This window comes from Opisthocomus hoazin, chromosome 24, assembly GCF_030867145.1.
Source record: "Opisthocomus hoazin isolate bOpiHoa1 chromosome 24, bOpiHoa1.hap1, whole genome shotgun sequence".
In the NCBI taxonomy this organism is placed as follows: domain Eukaryota; kingdom Metazoa; phylum Chordata; class Aves; order Opisthocomiformes; family Opisthocomidae; genus Opisthocomus; species Opisthocomus hoazin.
In genome coordinates, this window is record NC_134437.1 from 2,575,860 (window position 1) to 2,600,506 (window position 24,647).

Sequence of the window (24,647 nt, forward strand, 5' to 3'; positions counted from 1 at the left end):
TCTAATGTCACTCCCGCTTTCTTCCAAGCAAGAATCACACGTCCTACTTTGAAGTGATGCATTGGTTTCTCCTTCCAGGTTTTTCAGATGGCTCTCAAGTTCCAGAAAGGCCACCGAAGCCACTACCACGGAGAATAAATTCTGAGCGGAAAGCAGGGAGCTGCCAAACAGGCGGAGCCAGCAGTGGGACCAGTGCGTCACTGCAACTCTCCAGTGAGATCGAGAATCTAATGAGCCAAGGCTACTCATATCAGGACATTCAGAAAGCACTGGTCATTGCACATAACAATATTGAAATGGCCAAGAATATTCTCCGGGAGTTTGTTTCCATTTCCTCCCCTGCGCATGTGGCCACATAGCACATTACCTCCATACCTACAACTTCTGTGGACCAGCTGCCTGGGCAGCCGTAGCCCAGCTACGCACCAAAGGGGAAGGGGGTTCCTTTAGAGACTTCGTGCTGAGGTCAGTCCTGCCTCTTAAGAGAATCAGTTATCAGGTTTTTGTGGTTCCAGATTTCAAAGCAGTGGAATGAAATGGAGCAGAATGGTGTTTTGTACAGTGTATGTCTTGGAGTCCTTTACCCCTACCTCTTGTCTGAGAGAACAGATGTATTTCCAGGGTGTTGGTAGAGAAAGGTATCGCAACAAGGGATCCCCGAGCTGATGCCCTGGAGGCCAGGGGGTGTGTTTTGTGCTGTGAATTCTAAGTGAATGCTCTGAGAAACAAAGTCTCCAGGTCGGTGTGGTGTGTTCTGTGGTTTACGGTACTAGGTTTGGATCTGTTCGCTGCTGTGTGTCTGGCTTATGCTTTTTAGAGCAGCTGGGAGGTCACTTTCTGCTGGGAATAAATAGGAGATCTTGGAAGAATCTTTTGATTGCTTCCTGTTTGCCATGGTGTTTCCCTCTTGCCTGTAATAACAGCATTTATTGCTTATGATTCAAGTCCTCCCTTTTTGCCTGGCGATAGCATGACTAGCTTCTGTCAGGCACTTTGATCTTGACAGTGCTGGGAGTTGGATTTCTCTCTCTCTTGCTGGCAACACTGGCAGCGCCAGATTCCAGGCAGCTAGATGTGCTGAAAGTTTTGCGTGTTTCTGAGGGGTGGGAGAGGGTGCAAAGAATTTGAGTGAGAGCAAAGAACTGGCTGCTGCTTCTCCCATTTTAGCCTTGAGCATTTTGTGCTTCAGTGCTCAAACTTGATTGTGGCCCTGCTGGGCTTGAGCAGCCATCACTGGTTCCTTCCATGCACTCTTTCTCTTGGAATGTTGCACCTGGTAAATATGATGTTTTATTTATCTTAATTGCATGGTGGCTGTCGCAGACTAGTGGCCTTCACGCACATTCCGTTATCTCCTTCAGAGAGTGTTTGTGGGAGCCAGCTGTCTTTGTGCCAGGCTGTTTTGTGGAATCGGTAGATGCAGCTGATGTATTTGTTAGTGTCTTACCTGCTTTGCAGTGAAAGAAATGCACCTGTTCTCCACATGGCTATCAAAACAACAGGAGGGGGCTCTTCTTTCCGTTTTCATTACTCTAAGGTATTGCCAGAGCTTGTGTTAAAACAGATCTGGGAAACTTCTGTATTTGTAAAATGATCACACAGCTTTAAAAGTCAGTACTCAGCTGTAACTTTGAAAAAACCTGACTTGCATACTCAGCTACTTAACTCAGTTCGTATATGCTTGATGTGCAAGAAGTGTGTGGTTCCTTTTGAGAGGATTTAAATCGAGCAGGGATACACAACACAGCCTGCTGTATGAACAAGTGCTCTGTGTACACGGAGAGGCTATTAGCGTTTTGAAGCATGTCTAGCATTATTTGCATCTCTTTAAGGGCAGAAGTAGTCACTAGGCAAAGGGTTGCAACTTGAAATATTGTTGGAGTGATTTAGATAGTTGGGTGCAGTTCAGCCTTTCAAAGAATCTAGTAGCTGGGCCCAGGTCTCAGAGGAACGGCTTGCAGTTGGTGGAGAGGACATAACAAGTATTAGCAAAGGGAACTAAGCGTAAAATGTTGGTTTTATGTAGAGTATAGGGGTTTTTATACAGCTTTATAAAATGATGCAGTGGGCTCGAGGCAATTTAAAAGCAAGAACTGTCTCTCTTTACTCCCCTCCTTTCTCTAGTAAAGAGAAAGTTCTCTGAAACAATAAGGAGATTTCCTGCGACACTTACAGGCCATCACCACCGTTGCTATTTTGGGGTCAGGGCTGAAACTTGCAAATGCAGCACACTGATGAGATTCATGTCAGTGGGCATGGTGCTCTGCAGTGGTGCAGAGAAAGGTCAGGCACAGCCAAGAGCAGGGTCTGGCCATGGTGAAGGTGCTGAGTTGCAGAGAAGGTGATGTCAGTGCGTGTTGCACTCAGGGAAGAAGAGCTGTTCTTCCTCTGCTCACATGTGCAACAGTCAGCGGTACCGTGAACCAGTCCTGCTCTTGCTGTGTGCAGTTAAGCTTGGCAGCCTTGGTCATTGTGTCTGTGGGAGCTTCTAGAGAAGGAAGCCTAGCACTGGTGCTGCTGAGGCAGGAACATGGGGCAGCTCTGATTGTTCTCAGTAGATCTGCATGTTACTCTTGGGAGCCTGAGCAACCAGTCCTAGCGTATGTGAGAGCTATTTCCTGACTTTGTCCTGGAAAACCAGGTAAAAACCCTTTTGTGAGGGAGCACTACAGTTTTATTTCCCTCTTTTTCATATTCTCTCCAGTGCTGCCGCTAGCTGCGTATTGGGTTTGGAACCACTTCTTTTCTGACTCTCTGTGTAAACTCAGTGCGGGTGTGTTCAAGTCTGGCGATGACTGGTTCATGCAGGCAGAGGTGTCTCTGTTGAGGCTGCACAAGAGTCAAGTCCAGCCAGCTAGAAAGCCTTAACTCTTGTCTTGCACAGTGTGTGTGATCAAAGTAGTGATGCCCTGTCCCGTACAAGCCCTTTATTACAGGCTTGTAATGTTAAATTAAATCATGCCTAGCAGAGCTATTACAGGCCTGTCTTTGGGGTTTATGTGCTGAGAGACGTTTCTATGGGTATTGTTCTAGGTATTAGAGATTAGAGAGAGCAATCTTTGTGGCATGTATCACTAATTTTTCTGCATGTGTCTTTTCTATGCACTGTTTGTTTCTCGAACTGATTTAAGAAACTTAAATCTTGGCTTTTCTTCCTTAGACGCTTAAGCGTTTGCTAGTACCACTGAAGTGCAGCAGAGTCCTGACCATGTCTTATGGCTGTGCTCTGTGAAGTCAATCCAGGCACTGTACAGTGTATTTTTCATGTTGTCCTTTCAAAAAGGTAAGCCTAAGATTGATTTATCTTTTTTCCTTTCACCTCACTGATCTTTATTCTTAAGAAGTTAAGTTTATGATGCTACTTTAAAAAGAACAACACAGCCCCCCCCTCCCCCGAAAAAAAAAAAAAGTCTAGTGCCTTTCTTAAGGGAATGCTGCATTGCTAGGCTGGATCTGAGTATCCATCCCCCTGTGAAAATGAAGAGCCTGAACTAGACAAGCTGTAAAGATGCCTTTGAGCGTGAGACTGCCTTGAATGGGGTGAAAAGAAGGGGCAAGAAAGATGGGCAGTTGTCACTTCAACTGTGACACTGTGTTTTGTAGCATTTCAACTCTGGAGGTTTCCCACTTCGCCTGTTACTAACAGTGACTTGTCTGGACTGGTGCTGTACTAAGCTTGGTGTGAAGACAGTAGAATTGTAGGACAGGATTGGTTTTGCTTGTAACAAAATAGGAGTTCTGCTCATAAAAAATGCTTTTTCCCCTACCTGTCAACCCTGGACACAAAGCAAGCAGAAAACAGTTTATACAGCAAGAGCTGGACACACAATATGTGGGACCAGTATGCATCTCTGCACAGCGAGCAGCAGGTAGCTGTGGAAAGCAGGCGAGTGTCGTCTGTTCTGAACAGGCTGTCTGGCTGACACAGTGCTTCAGTGCCACTGCAGCTGAATGGGAATCTGAAATGAGATCTGTCCTGCTAGGGGTATGGTAAAACTTGTCTGCTGCACTGCCCTTGTGTGTCTGTCTCTGCAAGTGCTGCAGCTTGAGGTGTGGAGTGTCTCTGCTGGGAGGCGGCGGACTTGCTTTCACTGCAAACAGCTTTCCTGCACGCCTTTCCCTGAGCCCTTACCTTGGGGCAGCCCAGTATTGGCGTACAGCATGTTGCTTCCTGCACTAGACTGATTATATTACTGTAGCTAATCCTGAGGCAGGGTCATTACTGTAAATGTGTTCTTTTCAGCTGAGCAAGAAAAAGTGCAACTCCCAGGGCACTGACTTAAAGGTGCCACTTTAAAAATCAGTGGGGAATAAGGACGCTTATTTTTAAAGTTCCTAATAGAAATCTTTTTTGAAATTCCCAGTGGGGGAGGAACAGTTGTTCTTTCTCTGGAATGACAAATACCGATTTGTATAATATCAGTGTTAAAAATGTTGAGATTTTCACAAAATATTTTAAAAAAAGTATAATAGTGTCATTAATATAAAAATATAATAGCAGTATTTAATCCTTTCAGATCTGTAAAGAATAAGGAAAAACAGAAGGTAAATATTCTTACAGAGAGTAGCTGAGCTTTAAGGTTCACTTGGTTTAAAGTCCTCATTTTGTTTGCAAATGCATTGTTAATGTTTAGAGGTTATACTAATGTTATTTATTAATTGTTTCCATTCTTGTATGCTGCCCACTAAGAGCTTCTTTGTTTGGGATTTCATTCACCTGTGTCAGTAAAAAGAAAACAAAAACAAAGTTTTATTTTTCAATAAAATTTCCTTTGTTGTAGCATATCGTCTGTGTTGTGTTGGTTCTGTGAGTCCTGGAAAAACAGTGGCCTGCTCAAGCCTGTCTCATTGTCTTGTTCAGGGTGCCCAAGTCAGAGATGTTCGGGTAGTCTCCTGAATCTCTTGCAGACTGCGACTGACTTGGTAGCTATTTTAACAATTACCACAATTAACTGTTAAATTCAAATTCAGGGAGTCCATCGGAAACTGGTAGAGTCCAGCGAGATCTGCAGTATCTGTTGGGGACTAGTAGATCGTGAAGCACTGGTGCCACGCTGCTGAAGCCTGTTAGGCTCCATTTGCCTCTCACAGACCATGTTAGTACATTGATGTCTAGAACCTAAAACACTTTTATGATTGTTGCACAGCCTTTATACAATTCTGTACATTACATCGTTATAGAGTGTAATTATATATAAAATAAAAGGCTATATAACAAACCCAAAATTAAGCATACATAGATAATGTTACACACTTCTAATAATATTGTGTGGTCTAACAGATGTTATACAATCTGTTAGATGCTGTTAGAGTCCATCGTGCGCAGCCTTGAATTGGGTGTCTTAGGCACTAGGGGGCAGGAAAGCCTACAGCCATGGCAGGGGCTGCCCGGGGCTGGACTCCGTGGCACTCCAGGAGGCCGGAGCCTGGAGTATCCTGCAACTGAAAGGTAAACTGCCCTTACCTGGAGCCAGATACGCACGCACAGGTCATATGCAATCAAATGAGGTCAAATGAGGACATGGGGTTACTCGAGGTTAATTGGGGGTTACTTTAGGTCATTTGAACCCCCCAAAAATAGAGTCCGGGGTCAAATGAGGACACGGGGTTACTCGAGGTTAATTGGGGGTTACTTTAGGTCATTCGAACCCCCCAAAAATAGAGTCCGGGGTCAAATGAGGACACGGGGTTACTCGAGGTTAATTGGGGGTTACTTTAGGTCATTCGAACCCCCCAAAAATAGCGTCCGGGGTCAAATGAGGACACGGGGTTACTCGAGGTTAATTGGGGGTTACTTTAGGTCATTCGAACCCCCCAAAAATAGCGTCCGGGGTCAAACGAGGACACGGGGTTACTCGAGGTTAATTGGGGGTTACTTTAGGTCATTTGCACCCCCCAAAAATAGCGTCCGGGGTCAAATGAGGACACGGGGTTACTCGAGGTTAATTGGGGGTTACTTTAGGTCATTTGAACCCCCCAAAAATAGAGTCCGGGGTCAAATGAGGACACGGGGTTACTCGAGGTTAATTGGGGGTTACTTTAGGTCATTCGAACCCCCCAAAAATAGAGTCCGGGGTCAAATGAGGACACGGGGTTACTCGAGGTTAATTGGGGGTTACTTTAGGTCATTCGAACCCCCCAAAAATAGCGTCCGGGGTCAAATGAGGACACGGGGTTACTCGAGGTTAATTGGGGGTTACTTTAGGTCATTCGAACCCCCCAAAAATAGCGTCCGGGGTCAAACGAGGACACGGGGTTACTCGAGGTTAATTGGGGGTTACTTTAGGTCATTTGCACCCCCCAAAAATAGCGTCCGGGGTCAAATGAGGACACGGGGTTACTCGAGGTTAATTGGGGGTTACTTTAGGTCATTTGCACCCCAAAAAATAGCGTCCGGGGTCAAATGAGGACACGGGGTTACTCGAGGTTAATTGGGGGTTACTTTAGGTCATTTGAACCCCCCAAAAATAGAGTCCGGGGTCAAATGAGGACACGGGTGTTACTCGAGGTTAATTGGGGGTTACTTTAGGTCATTCGAACCCCCCAAAAATAGAGTCCGGGGTCAAATGAGGACACGGGGTTACTCGAGGTTAATTGGGGGTTACTTTAGGTCATTCGAACCCCCAAAAAATAGAGTCCGGGGTCAAATGAGGACACGGGGTTACTCGAGGTTAATTGGGGGTTACTTTAGGTCATTCGAACCCCCCAAAAATAGCGTCCGGGGTCAAATGAGGACACGGGGTTACTCGAGGTTAATTGGGGGTTACTTTAGGTCATTCGAACCCCCAAAAAATAGAGTCCGGGGTCAAATGAGGACACGGGGTTACTCGAGGTTAATTGGGGGTTACTTTAGGTCATTCGAACCCCTCAAAAATAGCGTCCGGGGTCAAACGAGGACACGGGGTTACTCGAGGTTAATTGGGGGTTACTTTAGGTCATTCGAACCCCCCAAAAAATAGCGTCCGGGGTCAAATGAGGACACGGGGTTACTCGAGGTTAATTGGGGGTTACTTTAGGTCATTCGCACCCCCCAAAAATAGCGTCCGGGGTCAAATGAGGACACGGGTGTTACTCGAGGTTAATTGGGGGTTACTTTAGGTCATTCGCACCCCCCAAAAATAGCGTCCGGGGTCAAATGAGGACACGGGGTTACTCGAGGTTAATTGGGGGTTACTTTAGGTCATTCGAACCCCCCAAAAATAGAGTCCGGGGTCAAATGAGGACACGGGGTTACTCGAGGTTAATTGGGGGTTACTTTAGGTCATTCGAACCCCCAAAAAATAGAGTCCGGGGTCAAATGAGGACACGGGGTTACTCGAGGTTAATTGGGGGTTACTTTAGGTCATTCGAACCCCCCAAAAATAGCGTCCGGGGTCAAACGAGGACACGGGGTTACTCGAGGTTAATTGGGGGTTACTTTAGGTCATTCGAACCCCCCAAAAAATAGCGTCCGGGGTCAAATGAGGACACGGGGTTACTCGAGGTTAATTGGGGGTTACTTTAGGTCATTCGCACCCCCCAAAAATAGCGTCCGGGGTCAAATGAGGACACGGGTGTTACTCGAGGTTAATTGGGGGTTACTTTAGGTCATTCGCACCCCCCAAAAATAGAGTCCGGGGTCAAATGAGGACACGGGGTTACTCGAGGTTAATTGGGGGTTACTTTAGGTCATTCAAACCCCCCAAAAATAGCGTCCGGCGTCAAATGAGGACACGGGGTTACTCGAGGTTAATTGGGGGTTACTTTAGGTCATTCGAACCCCAAAAAAATAGCGTCCGGGGTCAAATGAGGACACGGGGTTACTCGAGGTTAATTGAGGGTTACTTTAGGTCATTTGAACCCCCCAAAAATAGCGTCCGGGGTCAAATGAGGACACGGGGTTACTCGAGGTTAATTGGGGGTTACTTTAGGTCATTCGCACCCCAAAAAATAGCGTCCGGGGTCAAATGAGGACACGGGGTTACTCGAGGTTAATTGGGGGTTACTTTAGGTCATTCGCACCCCAAAAAAATAGCGTCCGGGGTCCAATGAGGACACGGGGTTACTCGAGGTTAATTGGGGGTTACTTTAGGTCATTCGCACCCCAAAAAAATAGCATCCGGGGTCAAATGAGGACACGGGGTTACTCGAGGTTAATTGGGGGTTACTTTAGGTCATTCGAACCCCCCAAATATAGAGTCCGGGGTCAAATGAGGACACGGGGTTACTCGAGGTTAATTTGGGTCAACTGAGGACACAGAGGACAACGGAGCAGCCAAATAATATGAACTGGGATGAAATGTGGGGCACGTGCATGTTAATGTCATCCTGCAGTATCCAGCTAGTTCTCTGGAGTCCAAGGCAAGTGGAGGGGTCACAGCCTGTGTCCTGTGGCAGTGTCCGTACTGTGAACTCTGTCCTGGTATCACAGTCCTGGTTATTGCCACCTCATGCTCACGTTAGCAGAGTTCGCTAGTGCAGCCTGCTGCAGGCTAACCAGTCCATGTAGTGACAGAGTTGGCTAGAGGTGTTTAGTATCATCTGCCCCAGCTCCTAGCACAGCTGCGTTACAGAACCGGCTCCCAGTGCAACAACAGAATTGGATTGGTTGATTTATTTATTTATTAGTGGGTTATTAGTATCTATCATAGCTAGTAAAACTGTTTTCTGTTAGAACTTCATACATTCTAATACTGCAATTATCCATGAGTAACTATTCGTATCTACAGCAGCTAGTAGTAGAGTTAAGGTTTTGGTATCCACTTGCGACCCCTAACAGGTTTGGTTTTAGCATTATTAGTGTTCACAGTAGCTATCATTCACAGACAAGTCTGTTTATTATTACATTAGATGAATATTACAGCTATCAGATAACAGCTACCGTAGACACTAACAGTTTTTAGAATTGACCCTACTAAAACAATGGTCTGTTAGTAATTATTAGCATCTACACAGCGAGTAGCAAAGTTCTCTTATAGATTCTAATAACACAACTATGTATTAGTACCTACAGTAGGGAGTAATACAAATAGCAATTTCAACCTACACAGTATCTATCAGAATCTACCAATAGTTACGTATAAGTAGTAGTTACACTAGCTGGTCTATCAGAATTTATCAGAATGTATTTGCAGATTTATTAGTATCTACAGTAGCTGGTAATAAGATTTTTTTGTATAATCTACCCATATCTAACAATACTGTTATTCATTAAGTAGTTATTAGTATCTACATCAGCTAGAAATACAATAATCTAGTAGAATCTATAACAGAATCTACGTATTGAATAATCAATAGTGGTTATTAATGCATCTATAATCAATAGTGGTTATCAATGCATCTATTGGAATTATTAGAATTAATGAATGGAATTTCTTATTAGTATACTTAGTAGCTAGCCATACAATTTTGTCTCATAATCTATGAGAATATTTTAAGATAATTATATATTCATGTCTGTATTAGTATTATTGCAATTATCTATTAGTTATTACCATTAGCATCTAATAAATACCTATTTGAATTGAGTATCTATAGTAGCTATTAATACAATTACCAATTAAAATGTATTAGAATATACAAATAAGAATTATCTATTAGGATCTAGAGTAGCTAGTATAGAAATAAGTTATAATCTATTAGAATTCTTCAAGGGAAAAATCCATCAATATCTATTAGCACCTATAGTAGCTATCAATACAATTATCTACTATGTTATCTATTAGAATCTAGTGATAGACTTATCTATGAGTAGTTATTAGTATATTAGCTATTAATACAACTAATAGATTCTACTGTTAAGATCTATTAAATTCTATTGACAGTATTGTCTTTTAGTACCTACCGTCACTCGTAATATATATTACATTCTAATACTACACTTATCTATTAGAGTACATTAGTAGATTTATTAGTAGTGGTAGTTATTAGTGGCTGTTAATGCAATTACATATTGGAATCTACAGAATTATCTGTTACCAGCTACAGGGGGTATAATCGTGTCACCTGTTACAACCTTCGCAGGATTATCGAGTCTATTAGTCCATCTGTACTTCAGTAGCCATTACCTGCTGCTACCTCTTCACTTTTGGTATCGGACTTGTCCACCACCTGTTAATGGCATCACCTATTACCAGGGAACAGAAGAACATCTTCCCACATTTTCCTGCGGCAGCTGCCAGCCCACTGTGACCTTCAGCGGCACCCCGAGTGCCTGGGCGAGGAGGGGTTGGAGCCGACACTCGTGTGCTGACTTAAGCCTGTCTCCTAGGTAAAACGTCCCACTGTTCTGGAAGCAAACCTGAATGTGGGAGTGTTGCACAGTGCCACCCAGCCTTGGTGACCTGCTCCCAGGCAAGGGAGCCTTGCAATGGAGCGGGACGGGGGAGACACGCTGCCCTTACCATCCCCGTGGGGCCGCTGCTAGCGGCAACAAACTCAGAACCCGGCTTTGATCTTTGTACTTTATTTTCACATATATAAAAAAAACCTTGCAAGTATCAGACAAAACTTCTGGAAATTTACACACAATCCAACAAAAATATATATAAACCAAAGCATTTGCTTGGACAACACTTGTAGCTCACGAGTATAGCTCGCCGCTTCTTAGGGTGCTGGCTGCCGGGCTGCTGCACGGCTCCCGCTACTGGCAGAGGATGCTGGGGGTGCGCGAGGGGACACCTCTCCTGTCACCCAGGGTCAGCCTCAGCCCCTTGTTGGGGGGAGACAGGCTTGTGGACAGCACAGCACTGAGAGTACATGATTTGGAGGGGCTGCAGGGGGATGATCTCTCTAGGAGGAGGCAGAAGGGAGAGCCGTGTTTGCAGGCAGAGGGCTGGGACAGACCACGGCAGCAGAAGCTAAAGGCAGGCTGCTTGCCCTCCCCTCTCCACCACTCTGCTGCTGTAGCATCAGCCTGGCTGTGGGGCCAGAGGTGCCACTGAAGCACAGAAACAAACAAGTTTTACCTGGGGCTGGTAATTGTTCGGCACAAAAAAACCCTGAGACATCACCAACTGGCCCTGACCTAACATTCTTTAGTTTTAAATTTGGGGGAGACTTTGGGACCAGCTGTTTCCAGCAGCTGTGCAGCCCCTAAAAGCAATCCAATTCCCTGGGGAGCTGGGAGAGGGAAGCCCTCCCCCTCACATCAGCAAGGCTATGCTACAGACCAAAGAACCTACGCCGTTGGTTTGGCATGTGCCCGAGAGACGGGCACCCATCCTTGCTCTGCCAGGTACTCGCCTCCCGTAGGATCACAGCTACCCGTCGTGGAGCTCCCTATCTGCACAGCACCACCAGGGCACGCTGGGCTAAACCAACGAGACAAGAACAGTTCAAAGGAAAAGCAAAGCACTAACACCTCCCCAGCAGCTGGCAAATGCTGCTCTAACAGACTGCTTCCATTCTTTGTTCTTCTAACCTGCACATCGCTACATCTAAGGTGCCTGCGACATCCCAAAAGTAAAATTTCACCAGCTTTTCTGAACAAGTTTGGGGTAAAACACATCAAAACCTTCCCACACATGTACAGAACAAATTTCCTGAAAAAGCCTCAAATCCTTCCACCAGGTAGCTTAATGGGATATTTCTTCCTAATATTGCTGTTGGCTTCTCTGTAGTAGTAAGCAAGTCGAGCTTTGCTCCTGCTAAGTCAACAACCTGCAAGCCCATGGCTGAGGTAACGGACAGGTGAGTCGGGGGGTGTCCCCCGTGCATTGGGGCTCAACACTGCGATGCAGTAATCGTCTCTGGCCGTGCTCCCCAGGTACTGGAGCAGGGGTGGGACAAGGCAATCCAAGAGCAGGAAAGGTTTGAAGGAAGAAAGCACTTAGTAGATTCCCTCTCTAGTTTCTCAGATCGATGTATTTCTCGCTCTTCAGTCCGCCAAAACAGAAAAGGGGGGGGGGGGGAGAGAAAGCAGTTATGGGTGAACATAAAACCAGGTCCTCCACTGCACGCGTCTGCCTGACAGACGGCAATGTGACAGGGCAAAAGCCGCCAGCCTGGGCTACGCCATGGTGGCTGAGCACCTGCCCCAGAGCAGGGGCTGAGCGTGAGCTGTGCAAGCAGCAGCAGGACCACGGTGGGCTTATCTCTTGGCCTAAGGCAAATAAAACAGCAGTGGGCTCAGGTGCCACATCCTATGGCTCCACAGGACACGCAAACCCTGCCTTAGCACAGTAGCATCTAGCACCAACACTGCAAATAATTGCTCGAGCCCCCGGCGGCTCCAGACCCCAGGTGAGAGGTAAAGCACATGGCCTGGGAGACTCATCTCATCCCGCACTGAGAGCTTGGGCTCAGAGATGCCATAGCAAGGCCGTCCTTCAGCCTCCGCTCTGACTCCTGGCCAGAGATGTTTATGTAGTTCCTTCTCCCAGAGGCCCCCCAGGGAGCCCGGCTCCTGCTCCAGGGAGCAGGGAAGGAGGCAGTGCCACGCAGGCTGGGCAGTGTGCTTCCAGGAGGTGCCAGGAGCTGGCACGGAGCAGAGCTGCACATGCGCAGGGGAGGACTGCGCCTACATTCCTGGAGCAGAGAGCTGTGGCTTTGCCACCTCCCCTCCCGCCCACGGCCCCTCTTGAGCACTGATGATGGATGATGGAGGCCCATGCAGGGTGGCGAGTGCTGGGAGAGGAGCTTGCAGGGAGGAGAAAAGCATTACCTTGATGCACCCCACTACCGCTCCTCACCTCCATTCCCAACCCCGGGAGCAGCCCTGGCCCTGTGGAAGGGCAGTGCACGACGCTGCGTCCTACCTGGTCAGCAGCAGGTCTCTTCTCGTCGTTGGCACCCTGCAGGAGCCCCGCCTCTTCGGAAAGTTTATCTGACTTAACTTCAACTACAATCTTGTCTTTACGTGCCTCTGGCTTTGTGCTAGGGGAGGGAGGTGACAATTTGAGACATGTTTGCGATACCAAAGAGGACACGTGGCCAGAGGAGTGAGGCCAAGCCCTGGGGCTCCATCTCAGGGGATGCTCTGGAGCGGGGCCAGGGCAGAGGATGGCCAGGGGTGAAAGAGACTCCAGCTCAGAGAAAGCTTTGGGCTGCCCTGCCTCTCCCTGGGGAGGGGTCCCTTGGCTGTTCTATCACTCTGCTGTCCTCCTCATCACCTCCCTGCGTGGACTGGGTGAGCAGTGAAGACCCCAGGCTGTGGGAAGCTGGAAGCGCTGCTGAGACCCCAGCGTGGTGCCCCCCAAGGCTGCACTATTGCCTCCCTCTGCCTTGGGCAGGGAGCAGCTGATGCAATGAGATGGGAAGCATGAGCGATGGCAAAGTATCTCCGGCCCCAGGGGCTCCCCGGGATGGCAGGCGGCAGTGCTTACATGTCCTGTTTCCCAGCGCGGCCACATGGGATCTTGCCTTTCTTGTGCAGGAAGTAGATGACAGACCCCAGCACAGCCACCACGAGGATGCAGACAATGATTGCCACAATGATCACCCCTTTGCTCTCTGGTGTCTTTTGATCTAAACATAACAGGAGAGGAAGAAGTTAATGCCTGTCCCACCCTGACGCTCTCCAGCTTCGGCATTACTGCACTCCCTGGGGGCAAAGACAGGATCGCTCCCCCCAAGAAAGCACCATGGGGACCCCAGTTCCCAGTGCGTCTCCAGCTCCCTGCGAGATGCAGATGTCAGTATGAAAGTGCTCCGTTAGGGCGATTTCTGTATGAACACACATTGCATTCTGCTCCCAGCTGCCATGCCCTTGCATGCCGTAGGATGATGGCTTACAGGGTTTCCTGCAAGACATCAGGCCATCCCTTTTGCCATCCCAGGGGGCCTGGACTGCAGAAAGCTGCACTCGATGGCCTCGCTGGGCTGCAGGCTGAGGACAAGCAGACAGCTTTCCCAGGGCTGCAGAAACAGGCGGGGACAGAGCCCCCGTTGCCCCGGCAGCTTGGCAGGGGGAGGGAAGCAGCGACAGACGCGGTGCAAGAGCCAGCAGCCAAGGCTCCCTCCCCAGGCCAGAGGCGAGCCCAGTCCGATCGGTGGCATGCTCCCGCCACAGCCTGGGCCCATGGATGCACCCAGCACTGCAGAGACTGACCTTTTCTGATGGACTCCACTGGTACAGCAGGAAGGGAGGGAAAGAGACAGAGCTCAGCCACGCCACGGCAGCACGGCGCACACGGTGCCTGTGCGAGGGGGACTAATGCTTCTCCAGGTTTCTGGGGCAGAGGGCAGTGCCCGAGACTCACCCAGCAGCTGGATGTGCTTCTCACTGACACCCAGGGCATTGGAGACTCTGCATATGGCTCCTGCCTGCAGCAGGTCGTGGTTCACGCGCACCGTCAGGTTGCTGGCGATGTGCTGATTTTCAACATACTCATGAGCCTGTGGGGGGGGAGGCAGTGAAGGATTCAGTGCCCGAGGCAGTGTGCAGCCCCTCTGAAAGACCACAGCCTGGACCCAACACCCTCCCCAGCTCTCACCGTCCCGTCGACATTCCAGTGGACAGAGGGTCTGGGGAAAGCAATGGCCTTGCAGGTCAGGTTCACCACCTCGTCCTGCTGCACGTACAGCGGGGAGCTGATGGCGACGATCCGCGGCTTCCCTGTGGGGAGGGCTCATCAAGTACCCGTGGCTCTCAGGGTGCAACGGGGCTGACGCTCGGCAGGATGGGGGTCACTCTGGCAGGGCAGCATGTCTGCACACATGCCAGTTCTTACCCTGAACAGCCACGGCCACCTGCTTGCTCTGCTCCAGCCCTGGCACACTTGGTGCGATCACCTTGCAGCTGAAGTTGCTGGAGGTTTCGAAGGTGAGGTTGCTCAGGAAGAGCTGGTTCCCTTCTGCGACCTTCCTGCCCTGTTGGGAAGGGGACGCCCCTTGGCAATGAGCCCCAAGCACCAGGCCTTTCTGTGCCCACCTCCCCAGGCTCTGCGGCTGTCCGAGATGGGCTCAGCCCTCCCTCCTACACACAGTGAGGGAGCCTGCAAGCACAGGACTTCCCTGCGGTACTGGCCAGGAGGTGAAGAGGTAGAGATGGACAACGCAGGTCCATGCAAGGGCAATCCTACCCCTGGCCTCTCTCACGAGAGACAGAGCAAGCTTCTGGCTCTGCTCAGTTTGCTGCAAAGCCCAGGCTTGCCAAGCCCGAGTGTGACAATACCCGAACGCCTGCTCACCTTCTCATCCCTCCACTGGTAGTCCAGGGCCACAGGGCTGTGGGCATCGCAGCTCAGCCTCACACTGTCCCCTTCCTGAAGGGGTGAGGACGGCTCCATCTTCACATGGACCCCTTCAATGTCTAGGAGAGGGATGGACACCAGGGGAGGGTGAGCAGGAGGGACAGAGCACCCACCACAAGGTGCACAAGGTCCTGGCCCACCGCCTTACAGTTCACAACCAGCTCTACATCCTTCTCCAGCTGTCTCATATCATCCAAGTCCAGAGTCTGGCATCTGTACAAGCCGCTGCTGCTCTTATTCACACCGTGCAGGTTCAGCACTCCACTGCTGGTGTCTGCCAGCGACGTCAGATCCTGCCAGCTGTCCTCCAGCTGCAGGCAGAGGGGATAAAGCAGCGTTCTTAGCCCCACACAGGCAGCCTTCATCCCAGCCGCTGTGTCCCACTCCCCAGGGCATTCCAGGCAGGGGATAAGGAGCAGGCGGGACATAAGATGTCTGCCAAAGGAGAGGTGCCCAGGTCCCCTTTGGCCTCACCTCTCTCTTGTAGAAGCTGAAGACGGGCGCTGGATTCCCGTCAGCCTCACACACCAGCTTCACATCGTCCCCCTCCTTCACCAGCGACGAGGACGGCATGACCTGCAGCTTCACGTGCTGCGCAGGGTCTGGGGGAGGCGGGAGTGGTGAGGGTCGGTGCGGGGCCCCACCATGCAGCACTGGGCAGCAGGCACGGCCCCCAGCCCCTGACTCACAGAAGACGGTGACGTTGACTCGCCGCGACTCCACGGCGTGCCTCTGTCCCCGCAGCCAGTAGTGCACGGTGCAGTGGTAGAGGGAGTTGCGGTCCTCCCGGGTGACGTGAGCGAAGAGGGTGCTGCTCACCGTGTACAGACCGCTTGACTCACGGGTCAGCGTGGCAGGGATCTTCACCACTGCAGGGGGGACAGCCGCTGTTCCCAGCCCGCGGGGAGGCCGTGGGAGGTGAGGAGAGCTCTCTTGGGAGCACAGGGCTGCTCTGGGTGGCCACAGGCTGCGAGCCCCTGCTTGATGAGGCCCTGGATAGCACAAGCACCCCGACCCCTCTCCCGAGCAGGCAGGTGCAGTTCCCCATCCCCATTCCCATGCAACTCACTCTTCTCCTCCGGCTGCAGCTGCTCTCCATTCTTGTGCCATGTGATGTTGGGGGGTGGGAAGCTATTCCTGCTCACACACTGCGCAATCTGTGGCGGCAGAGAGCGCCTTGAGCACCAGGTACCCCACAGGGAGAGGGGAGCAGGGAACATGGCACAGCTAGGAGCCTGCCCCTTCCCGCATTGTGCCTCTCCTCACCTGTGAGACGTCACTGCTCTGCACGGAGATGCCTCCTGGGCTGGCCATGATCTCAGGGGCCTCGGGGACCTCTGGAAACAGAAGCCACCTCACGCTTATTAGGAGGGATTGGACGGGATGCCCTGTTGGCTCCACAGAGCGGATGCGCAGCCGTGCTGCCCTACTGCCCAGTCACTCACTGTAGATGTGGAGCTCGGTGCGGTTCTCGCCCACGCCATGGCTGCCTGCCCCAACCTGGCACACGAAGGTCCTGGCATCCTGCACCGTCACCCTGCTGATGGAGAGGGCCTTGTCCTCCCCCACTGAGAGCCGCCCCTTGTAGTCCGTGTTCTCCTCCAGGATCTCGCTGCCTGTGATGCGGCACAGCCTCAGCCGGCTGTTGCGGTCAATCTGCAAGGCAAGGGGCCAAGGATGGGCTGACAAGGAGTGCAGCAGAAAGCTCTGGGCTAGCTGCCACCCCAGCCCACTGCCCACTGCTCCTCTCCCAGACCAGCACTCACGTAGAACCAGTTGATGTAGGTATAGGAACCATTTCCAGGGATGTAGAAGTTGCACTCAATCCTGGCCGTGCCCCCACTCTCTACTTCGACCACAGCTGGCATGGAGACCTCCAGCTTGCTGGCTGCAGCTGCAGGACAGAGCACATGAGGCATAGGAAGCACAGGGAAGCCCCTGTGTCCGAGCCAGCGAGGGAGCTGAGCCCACGCCTGTCCCCATCTCCATCCCCAAAGGGCACGGGTCAGAGCTGTGTCCTGTGCCAGCGTCCCCGAGGCACTGTGTCCCAGCCCAGTGGGAGTGCCAGCCAGGAGCACGGCCCTGCTCCTGCCGCCACGCTGCCTTCTGCGTCCCCAGAGAGCCCACAGGCTCAGGCCACCAACCCTGTTCCCAGCGATGGGATGAGGCACACCCTGTTCACACCACCAGTCTCCCCAGGACACCTGGAGACAACCACCCACCCCACTGCTGTTGCAGTCCCCGCCAGATCTGCCCTCCCCACAGCATTCCAGCCTTGCTGCAATGGGGAGCAGGACCTCGGAGCCCCCAAATCCCCATGCCACCACCGAGGTGGGGAGCAGCTGCATCCTGCTCGGGGATGGGTATGAGAGGAGGCTGCGTCTCCATAGTCCATGAACGAGCAGATCGCCTTGCCAGCTGCCTTATTCTGAGCCCAGGGCAGCGCTCATCTGCCTCACACCCCAGAGCATACATTCATGCCCCTGGTCCGAGCCAGCATCCCAGACCAGCACCCACCATGCCTTACTGGCTCCAAGAGCCAGGCAAGGAGGTGTCGGAAGGTTAGCAGAGGCAGGGGAAGGTGCTGGAGACTGAAGCTGACAGCAGAAAGGCTGCACCTTCCCGCAGCCTGGGACCAGAGCCCTGATGTCAGCCCGTGCGGCCCCCGCAGTGGCCCTGGGAGCTGGGGCATGAATGAGGCGCTGTGTTCCTCCACAGCGGGACGGGGCACTTGGGGCAGCGCCTCAGGAGGGGTGCCCCAGCCAGCTGCAGCTGCTTGCTGCTCCCTTTCCCCCTCCAAAGCAACAGGGCCCTTTGGGGAGGCAGCACGCCCCCAGCCACCACAGCCATGGCACAGCCGGGACTCCTGGCTCCTTCCCCAAGCTCTGATCCTGCCAGTCGGGCAGGAACCCCGAACCCAGCAGTCAGAGCATCCACCCCTGCAGCATACCCCAGGCAAGCCCCTCACTGCTCCTCTGGTTCTCGCCTGTAAAGCAAACCCAGTGCTGTCCACCCATAGCACGGGTGGCACCAGGGACCCACACCCCCAGCGAGCGGAGCCTGCCCACCCTGGCACCCCACCTTCCTGCCCAGCCCAGCCGCCTGCAGCACTAATGGAGCTCCTGGCCAGGCTCCAGAGCAGCAAGGGGAAGTAATGGCTATCGATCCAGAACAGAGAACAGAGCAACTTCCAGAGGGGCTACGGGCAGAGCAGCCCCAGCCAGGCACAGCAGAGACAAAAGCTGTGTCACAGCAAGGCTGGGAGTGCCACTGCCGCTGGCTCTGCAGGTGCCAAAGCAAGGGGGATCTGCACCCCCTGGGCACAGCAGTCCATCCCCCAGCAACAGGGCCAGCTGGCTCGGCTCCCACAGCCCAGCCCAGGTACAGGAGCTGGGGTAAGAGGCTGGAGGAAGCCAGCTGTGTCAACAGCTCCCTTGATAGTGCCGCTCTGTAACAGCCACAGAGCCTCACAAGTGAGGCAACTTCAAAGGGCAATGCTGTGCCCACAAAATACTCTTTAACTGGAGTGGGTAGATGGTGGCGCAGCCCCAGAACGCAGCCAGGAGCCCTTCTGCCACAGTAAAGGCGCTGCCTCACAGGACTAGCCACCTCAGGACACCCCAACAGCCAGCTTTTAGCCCTCACCCATCCCACTGGGTTGGCACTAAGCAAAGAGGAACGAGCAAACCACTCCACGGGAAAGGAGGTGCTAGAAAAACAGGTAAAAGACCCAGAGATAAGCATGCACTGGGGTCAGGAAACTGGACTGAGTGTACATAGGAAAAGATAACTTTGCACCGGAGGTGCCTGCCCACCTGCATGGCCATGACTTGGCTGCCTGGTGCAGCCAGGCACCCGCAGACCTGCGCAAGTCTGGGGCTGGGGTGTGCTCCAGCTGCCCCCCTACACCCTCTCCTGAGCCCTGACACTTCTGGGCTGCAGGCAGCCAGGCCAGGCTTTGCCCCTCCGTTATTTTTAGACCTTCAGCATGGACCCTGGGCAGACCCAGCCCCAGAGGAGGGAAAGCTGCTGGCCCGCCCCACCGACCCACTCGGCATGAGAGCCCTCATCCAGGCAGTGAAGCAGCTGAAACCATGAGCTCACAGCTGGAGAATGGCTGGCATCTGGGGCTGGCATGAGGCACACATCCCTCCCACCCATCCACTGCCCTTGAGGAGGTGGACATGGACACTGGAGCCCCCACCCTGCCTGGAACAAGGGCTCACTGCTCCCCACCTCCCCCGGGGACAGGCTGGACACTAGCCCTCCCCCGGGCTGGAAGGAGCAGCCAGCGACACCGCAAGTGTGGCTAGCTGGGGCACACAAGGCCCCCCACAGCCCTGCAGACACAAGGCTTCCTCCTGCAGCTCCCAGACTCCACAGCCTGCCAGGCACGTGGGCAGGCTACATGGGCTCTGGGCACAGGCACCCTAGCATAGCAGGATCTGGGAACATGGCGATCCTCCCTTGTGCCCAGCATGGCTGCAGACACCGGTTCGGTGAGGGAACCTAGGCAGGGCTGGAGACCCATTGGCCAGACGCGGAGCAGCCCAGCTGCAGAGCTGAGCTCCAGCCTGTACCACGCACCCCAAGCGTCTGGCACCCTTCCAGCGGAAGACCTAGAGATCTGGAGAGGACGCCTGCAGCAAGCAAGCAGGGAAGGGAGGAGAGCCCCCGTGCCTTTCCATCTGGCTGACGGATAGCCGGCCGGCAGCCAGAGCTCTACAAGAACAAAGATTTGCTTTTAGACCCGGGGAAGGAGGTGGGGAGTAGCACAGCCCCCCCCCCGCCAGCCTCCTGTGGAGCCGAGGTGTGTGTGGAGCCAGCGAGGAGTGCAGCTGCGTTGGCGGCACAGAGCCCCCAGTGCAGAGCCCCCAGCAAGAGCAGTGAGAGGGGCACCACAGGGGTCTGGCGCTGCACGTGGGATGCCTGAGGTTTCCGCGGGTTTGTGTTCCCCTCGCAGGGAAAGCAGCTGCGGCCAGATCCCTCCTGCCCCCAGCACTTGCACACATGCTGCCCTCCTCTGCCTTGGCAAGGCTGCCCTTCCTGCACAGATCCCAGAGCCGGGGTGCCTCAGCTCCCACGGAGAGGGTTCACCTGCCCCCCTTCTTCCTCAGAGAGAGGAGAAAGAAGTTGCAGAGCCCTGGCCCCGCAGCAAGCAAGCGCCAGCGCCCAACAGCCTCTGCCCCAGCCTAGCCCTCACTGTGCTGGGGACAAGGAGGGAGCCAAGGCTCTGCTGCAGGAGCCACCGGCACCTCGCACCCCCCAGACAAACACCCCCCCCCCCCCCCCCACGACCCAGCTACGTGCACCAGGAGAGGAAAGGCTCACACTCCGCAGCCAGGTGACAACCTCCACCAAGACCTCTCCAGCAGCCGGCGACTGCAGTGCACCAGGGGCCAGGGTGGCACCGGCAGCTCCAGCGCGGGCGGAGCCCCCTCACCAGCCTGGGAACGGCTTGGCCGTGGCCCCTCACGCTGCTGGGAAGCATCAAGCCTTCCACCGCGACTGGGCTCGCCAAGGCGCCGCCGCCGCCAGCCAGCACACGCCTGGCTCGGCACACGTGCGGTGGGGAGGGGGACCCCAGCACGGGCCTGGGGGAGGAGCAGCTCGCCTTTGCCCCGGCGCTCGGCGCTCCCGCGTCGCCAACGCCTCGGCCAGGGCGGGCTGCCCCAGCGCCGGGGGCCCCCCCGCGGCACGGCCGGGCAGGGAGCGGCCAGCGCACCCGGACCGCTCCCTGGCCCCGGGGCGGGGGGGGGGGGGGCTGCTGCGGGGAGCAGGGCAGGGCAGGGCAGGAAACGCAGCCCCCCCCCCTCCCCCGAGGGCGAAAATGGCTGGGAAAGAGGATAAAAAAAAGGAGGCGTGCAAAAAGCCAAGAGAAACACAGCGCTCGGGGAAAAACTCCTTAGAAGGAGAGGGGTGGATGCTTCCTCACAACGCGCCCAGTTCGCCCTGCTGCACACCGAGCACACGTGCGGGCACCCCGGCACCCCGCCCCGTGGAGCACGGCCCCTCCGGGGGCGCAAACGGCACCCCTCACCCTCCCTGCCCTCGGGGGGCTGCGAAGGGACCCCGAGAGCGGAACGGGGCACTCCCGGCCCCCCGCACCCAGCCCCGCCGCGGAGCCCGGGGACGGGCAGACGAGGACGGACGCTCGAGGGGGCCGCTCCCCCGGCACCGCGGGTTTAGCGTTCCTGGCCCCAAGCCGGGGAGCGCCCGAAGGGCGTCAGCTCGGCCAGCCGCCCGGGCCGGCCCCGGAGCGGCTCCGCGGGGAAGACCCGGCCGGCGGCCGCCCCTCGCCCCCTCGGGGCGCGCAGCCCGGCGCCGGGAGGGGGCCGCAGAGCGCAGCACCGCACGTCCCCGCCGCCGGAGCCGCGTCCCCCGGGCAACGGCGGGAGCGGCGCCAGCAGCAGCGCGGGGCTCAGGGGCTTCCCCGCCCGGGCACGGCGGCTGCAGCCCGGCTCCGCAGCGCGGCCCCCGCCCGCCGCCGGCACCGACCGCCCCGTCCCGTCCCGTCCCGTCCCGGCAGCGCCGAGCCCGCGCCACTCACCGCAGCAGAGCAGGAGGCAGCAGCCCCAGCCCAGGGCGAGCCCGGCCGCCCGCCAACCCCCGGCCATGCCCGCCGCCGCCGCCGCCCGCCCGCGACTGAGCAGGGCCGCGGGGTGACGTCAGGCTAGGAGGAGGAGGAGGAGGAAGGCGCGGTGCCTGCCCACTGCCCGCGACCGCTTATCACTCCCCAGCGGCAGCCGGCCCGGCGCCACCGCGCCGAGCCCTGCAGCGCCCAACGCAGCCGGCCCGGGGGGGTGCGGAGCCCCGGCCCCCTCGGCCCCCGCGTCCGGCCGCGGGCAGCGGGCATCACTCGAGGCCGCGGGACGTCGGCCGGCACCCCGGCTCTGAGCCCCGAGCGGCCCCCCCGTCTCGGCAGGCGCCGTGCGCAGGCATTGCTGGCGCTGCCGGAGGGCCCCGTCCCAGCCGCGCTCGCAGAGTCGCAGCCCGCCCCGTCCAGCCTGCCCGGGCTCGCACAGGCCGATCGGAGCAGAGCGCCGGGCGCTGGGGGTGGGAACCGCCAGCGGAGCCAGCGGGGGGGGCAGAGGCGTGGGGCCCGGCCGGTTTCCACGGGGGCTTGGGGGGTGCCCGGAAGCGGGACGGTACCTGGAAGCCCCCCTTCCAGGCGTCAGAGGATCCGGCTGGCTTTGCTTCGGGGCAGAACTGGCCCGCTCCCCTGCTCAGCACTGCTCTGCCCCAAAGCCTAGCCACGGCTTCTGGGCTACCTGCGAAGCTGCACAGGTGGACTCAAAAACAGGAGGAACCAAGCCACCCTTCATCAGTGCCTGGGCTCTGGGAGACACCTGGGGGCAGTGGGGTCCTGGGGGAGCAGCAGGGACACGAGGGAGGTGCCGTCCCAGGCAGGTCACCGAGGTCTGTGGGGTTTGCGCCCCAGGCCCCGCTCCGCCTCGGTGTCCCCAGCCCGGCCAAGAGGCTCTCTGCAAGCCCCGTCCCTGTCCCCGAGTTGGGGCCCCCGGGCACAGCTCCACGGGAGCGAGCCCCCGAGCCCCTGCGCAGCTGTCAAGTGGGGCGGCTGTGGAAAAGCCATTAGCTGCGGTGGCCGGGGCAGCACGCCTGGCCAGGGGCCGGCCCGGGGGCGGAGGGGCTCCCAGGGTTACACAAGGCTGCTATTATCCCAGGGTAATCACCCAGCCCCAACACAGTCCAGCCCCTCCCGCAGCCCCGAGATGGGCCCCCGCACAGGCCCGGGGGAGCACAACAAACCTCCCCAGGTGCTGCGAGTTGCCCACAGCCAGCCATGCAGGACACCTGGGTCCAGTGCTCGTGCCCCATCGCAGCCTTGCTCTGCGCCTCAGTTTGCCCGCAGGTTAATCAGAGCTAGAGAGGCTGCATTGGAGACAAAGCACTGGAGTTTTCTTCTCCTTCAAAGCCCTCTTGTGTCTTGCACACTCTTGCTCCCCATTCACACAGGACTTCTGAAGCTTGCTGACTCACGTCCACCCCGCCGGAGGACAGGCCCAGGGCTGCCCCAGCATCACCCGGGAGCAGCAGGAGCGCTCTCCTCCAGCTCTTAGCCCAGGAGCTCTGAACCTTTGCATATCCTCTTGCCTCCTCCACTTGCTTTCCTGGCAGCAAGAGCTGCGCTCCAGCCTCTGGCCAGCAAGGGCTGCACCTCTCCGACCACCCTGAGCCACTCTGGGACCAGGCTGAAGGTTCGCCTGGGCCACAGCATCTTGCATGGGCATCCCCAAGCACCTCTCGCCCCACCAGCCCCAGCAACCCTGTGCTGGCCCCCAGCCCCAATCTCCTGCCGGTGCCATGCAGCAGCTCTTCCCGTGCCCTCCTCCTGCCTTGTCTGCATGCCTGGCCAGCCCCCCTCCAGCACTTTCCCAGCCAAACTGACTTGATGATTCATCGGAAATTATTAAATTTTTGCCCCACGAGATTAGTTGCTTAAAATGGCAATGCTGAGCAGTGCTAAGGCTCACAGCCCTCACGCTGCTGTGCTGAGGGGAAGCCTCCTCCCAGGCGGTGCATTCTCTGGGAGGAACAAGTGCAAGGGAGCTGTGCCATCACGTGCAGGCTGCTCGTGAGCTGCTCTCCGGCGCCGTGGCTGCAGTGCGGGATGCTCTCGCAGCTGACGGTGGCAGGAGCTCCCTGTCTGCAGTGGGAACAGCCACCCCCTGAGCGGGTGACCAGGCGCCAGGGACCCCCTGACAACGTGCTCACACTTTCCCTCCAAAGGGCAGGACACACCGGAAGAGCCTCAGGCTCTGGTCCCCTGGGAAGAGGGAAAGGGATGTTCTATTTTGCACAAAATACCACGATTTAAGCCCCACAAATGCCACTCTGCGAGGGAAGAGGGTCTGAGGGGTCCCGCTTTCCCGCGGGAAAGCATCCACCAGGTCAAACAAACAACTGGGAGAACCCAGATGACGCGCTGCTGGTGCATTTTGTTCTGGTACTAACTTCTGTTCTGTGTTAAAAATAAAGCAAAATGTTGCTAATAAAATCTCTGCAGAAAATTCCCAGCAGTTGGAAAGGGCAATGCCCCTCCCTGAAGAAAACAGTCTGGCCAACCGCTGTGGTGGGGAGCATGCCACCCTGAAACAGCCTCCCGCTGTTACTGCAACGGCTGTGCCTCCAGTTGGTTGGGCTTCTGCTTCTCAGACTGTTTAACTCTGAAGAAAACTATTTTTTTCCCCTACCAAACTAATGGTTCTGGGGAAGATGGCAGGATTTGAAAGCAAGGCCCCGCTGCCCTCACAGCTGGCATGGAATCACCCTGCCACGCTGTGTGTGGCACCTGCTGGGCTTGGGGTCTCTGTGTGGGGAGCGCAGCAGGCTGGCCACCTTCATCTTCCCTCTCTGCTGCCTTGTCTCACTCCTTATTTATTTGCTTGTTTAATGGATTTGGCTTCAGCCCCCATTCACTGCTATGCAGACAAGCAGTGTGGATTAGGCTCC

The 24,647-nt window shown here is 55.1% G+C and overlaps 2 protein-coding genes across 12 annotated transcripts in view; one reads left to right on the forward strand and one right to left on the reverse strand.

Moving 5' to 3' along the window:
• The window catches only part of CBL (Cbl proto-oncogene), a 47,800-nt gene extending 43,017 nt beyond the window's left edge, over positions 1-4,783 (forward strand). The window contains exon 16 of the mRNA XM_075442640.1: positions 79-4,783. Coding sequence (XP_075298755.1) covers positions 79-359 — 281 coding nt within the window. The 3' untranslated portion in view covers positions 360-4,783. The remainder of the gene's footprint in view (positions 1-78) is intronic.
• MCAM (melanoma cell adhesion molecule) lies at positions 4,629-21,823 on the reverse strand. 11 transcript variants are annotated; one of them, XM_075442647.1, is made up of 17 exons: positions 21,724-21,823; positions 16,940-17,067; positions 16,619-16,829; positions 16,440-16,510; positions 16,243-16,330; positions 15,863-16,042; positions 15,648-15,775; positions 15,322-15,484; positions 15,111-15,232; positions 14,652-14,790; positions 14,415-14,536; positions 14,181-14,316; positions 14,030-14,047; positions 13,305-13,446; positions 12,738-12,855; positions 9,995-10,089; positions 4,629-4,717 (listed from the first exon to the last, which is right to left on the reverse strand). In XM_075442647.1, the coding sequence occupies exons 1-16, from the start codon at positions 21,788-21,790 to the stop codon at positions 10,033-10,035; spliced, it is 1,890 nt and encodes a 629-aa protein (XP_075298762.1). In that variant the 5' UTR covers positions 21,791-21,823; the 3' UTR covers positions 4,629-4,717; positions 9,995-10,032. The 11 variants fall into 11 exon arrangements, with proteins under 11 accessions (XP_075298762.1, XP_075298760.1, XP_075298763.1 ...); XM_075442645.1 differs by having other exon boundaries at positions 4,635-4,717; positions 9,985-10,089; XM_075442648.1 differs by having other exon boundaries at positions 4,642-4,717; positions 10,047-10,089.
• Positions 21,824-24,647: the final 2,824 nt, after the last annotated feature.

What these genes read in the sequence shown, in the direction of transcription:
- MCAM (XM_075442641.1), bottom strand. Translation starts at nt 21,790, where the DNA reads ATGGCCGGGGGTTGGCGGGCGGCCGGGCTCGCCCTGGGCTGGGGCTGC. An exon ending in TCAGCTTCTACAAGAGAGAG is followed by an intron (nt 15,485 to 15,647) that starts GTGAGGCCAAAG and finishes CTCTGCCTGCAG; the next exon opens with CTGGAGGACAGCTGGCAGGA. An exon ending in TGTAGAGCTGGTTGTGAACT is followed by an intron (nt 15,233 to 15,321) that starts GTAAGGCGGTGG and finishes TCCCTCTCCTAG; the next exon opens with ACATTGAAGGGGTCCATGTG.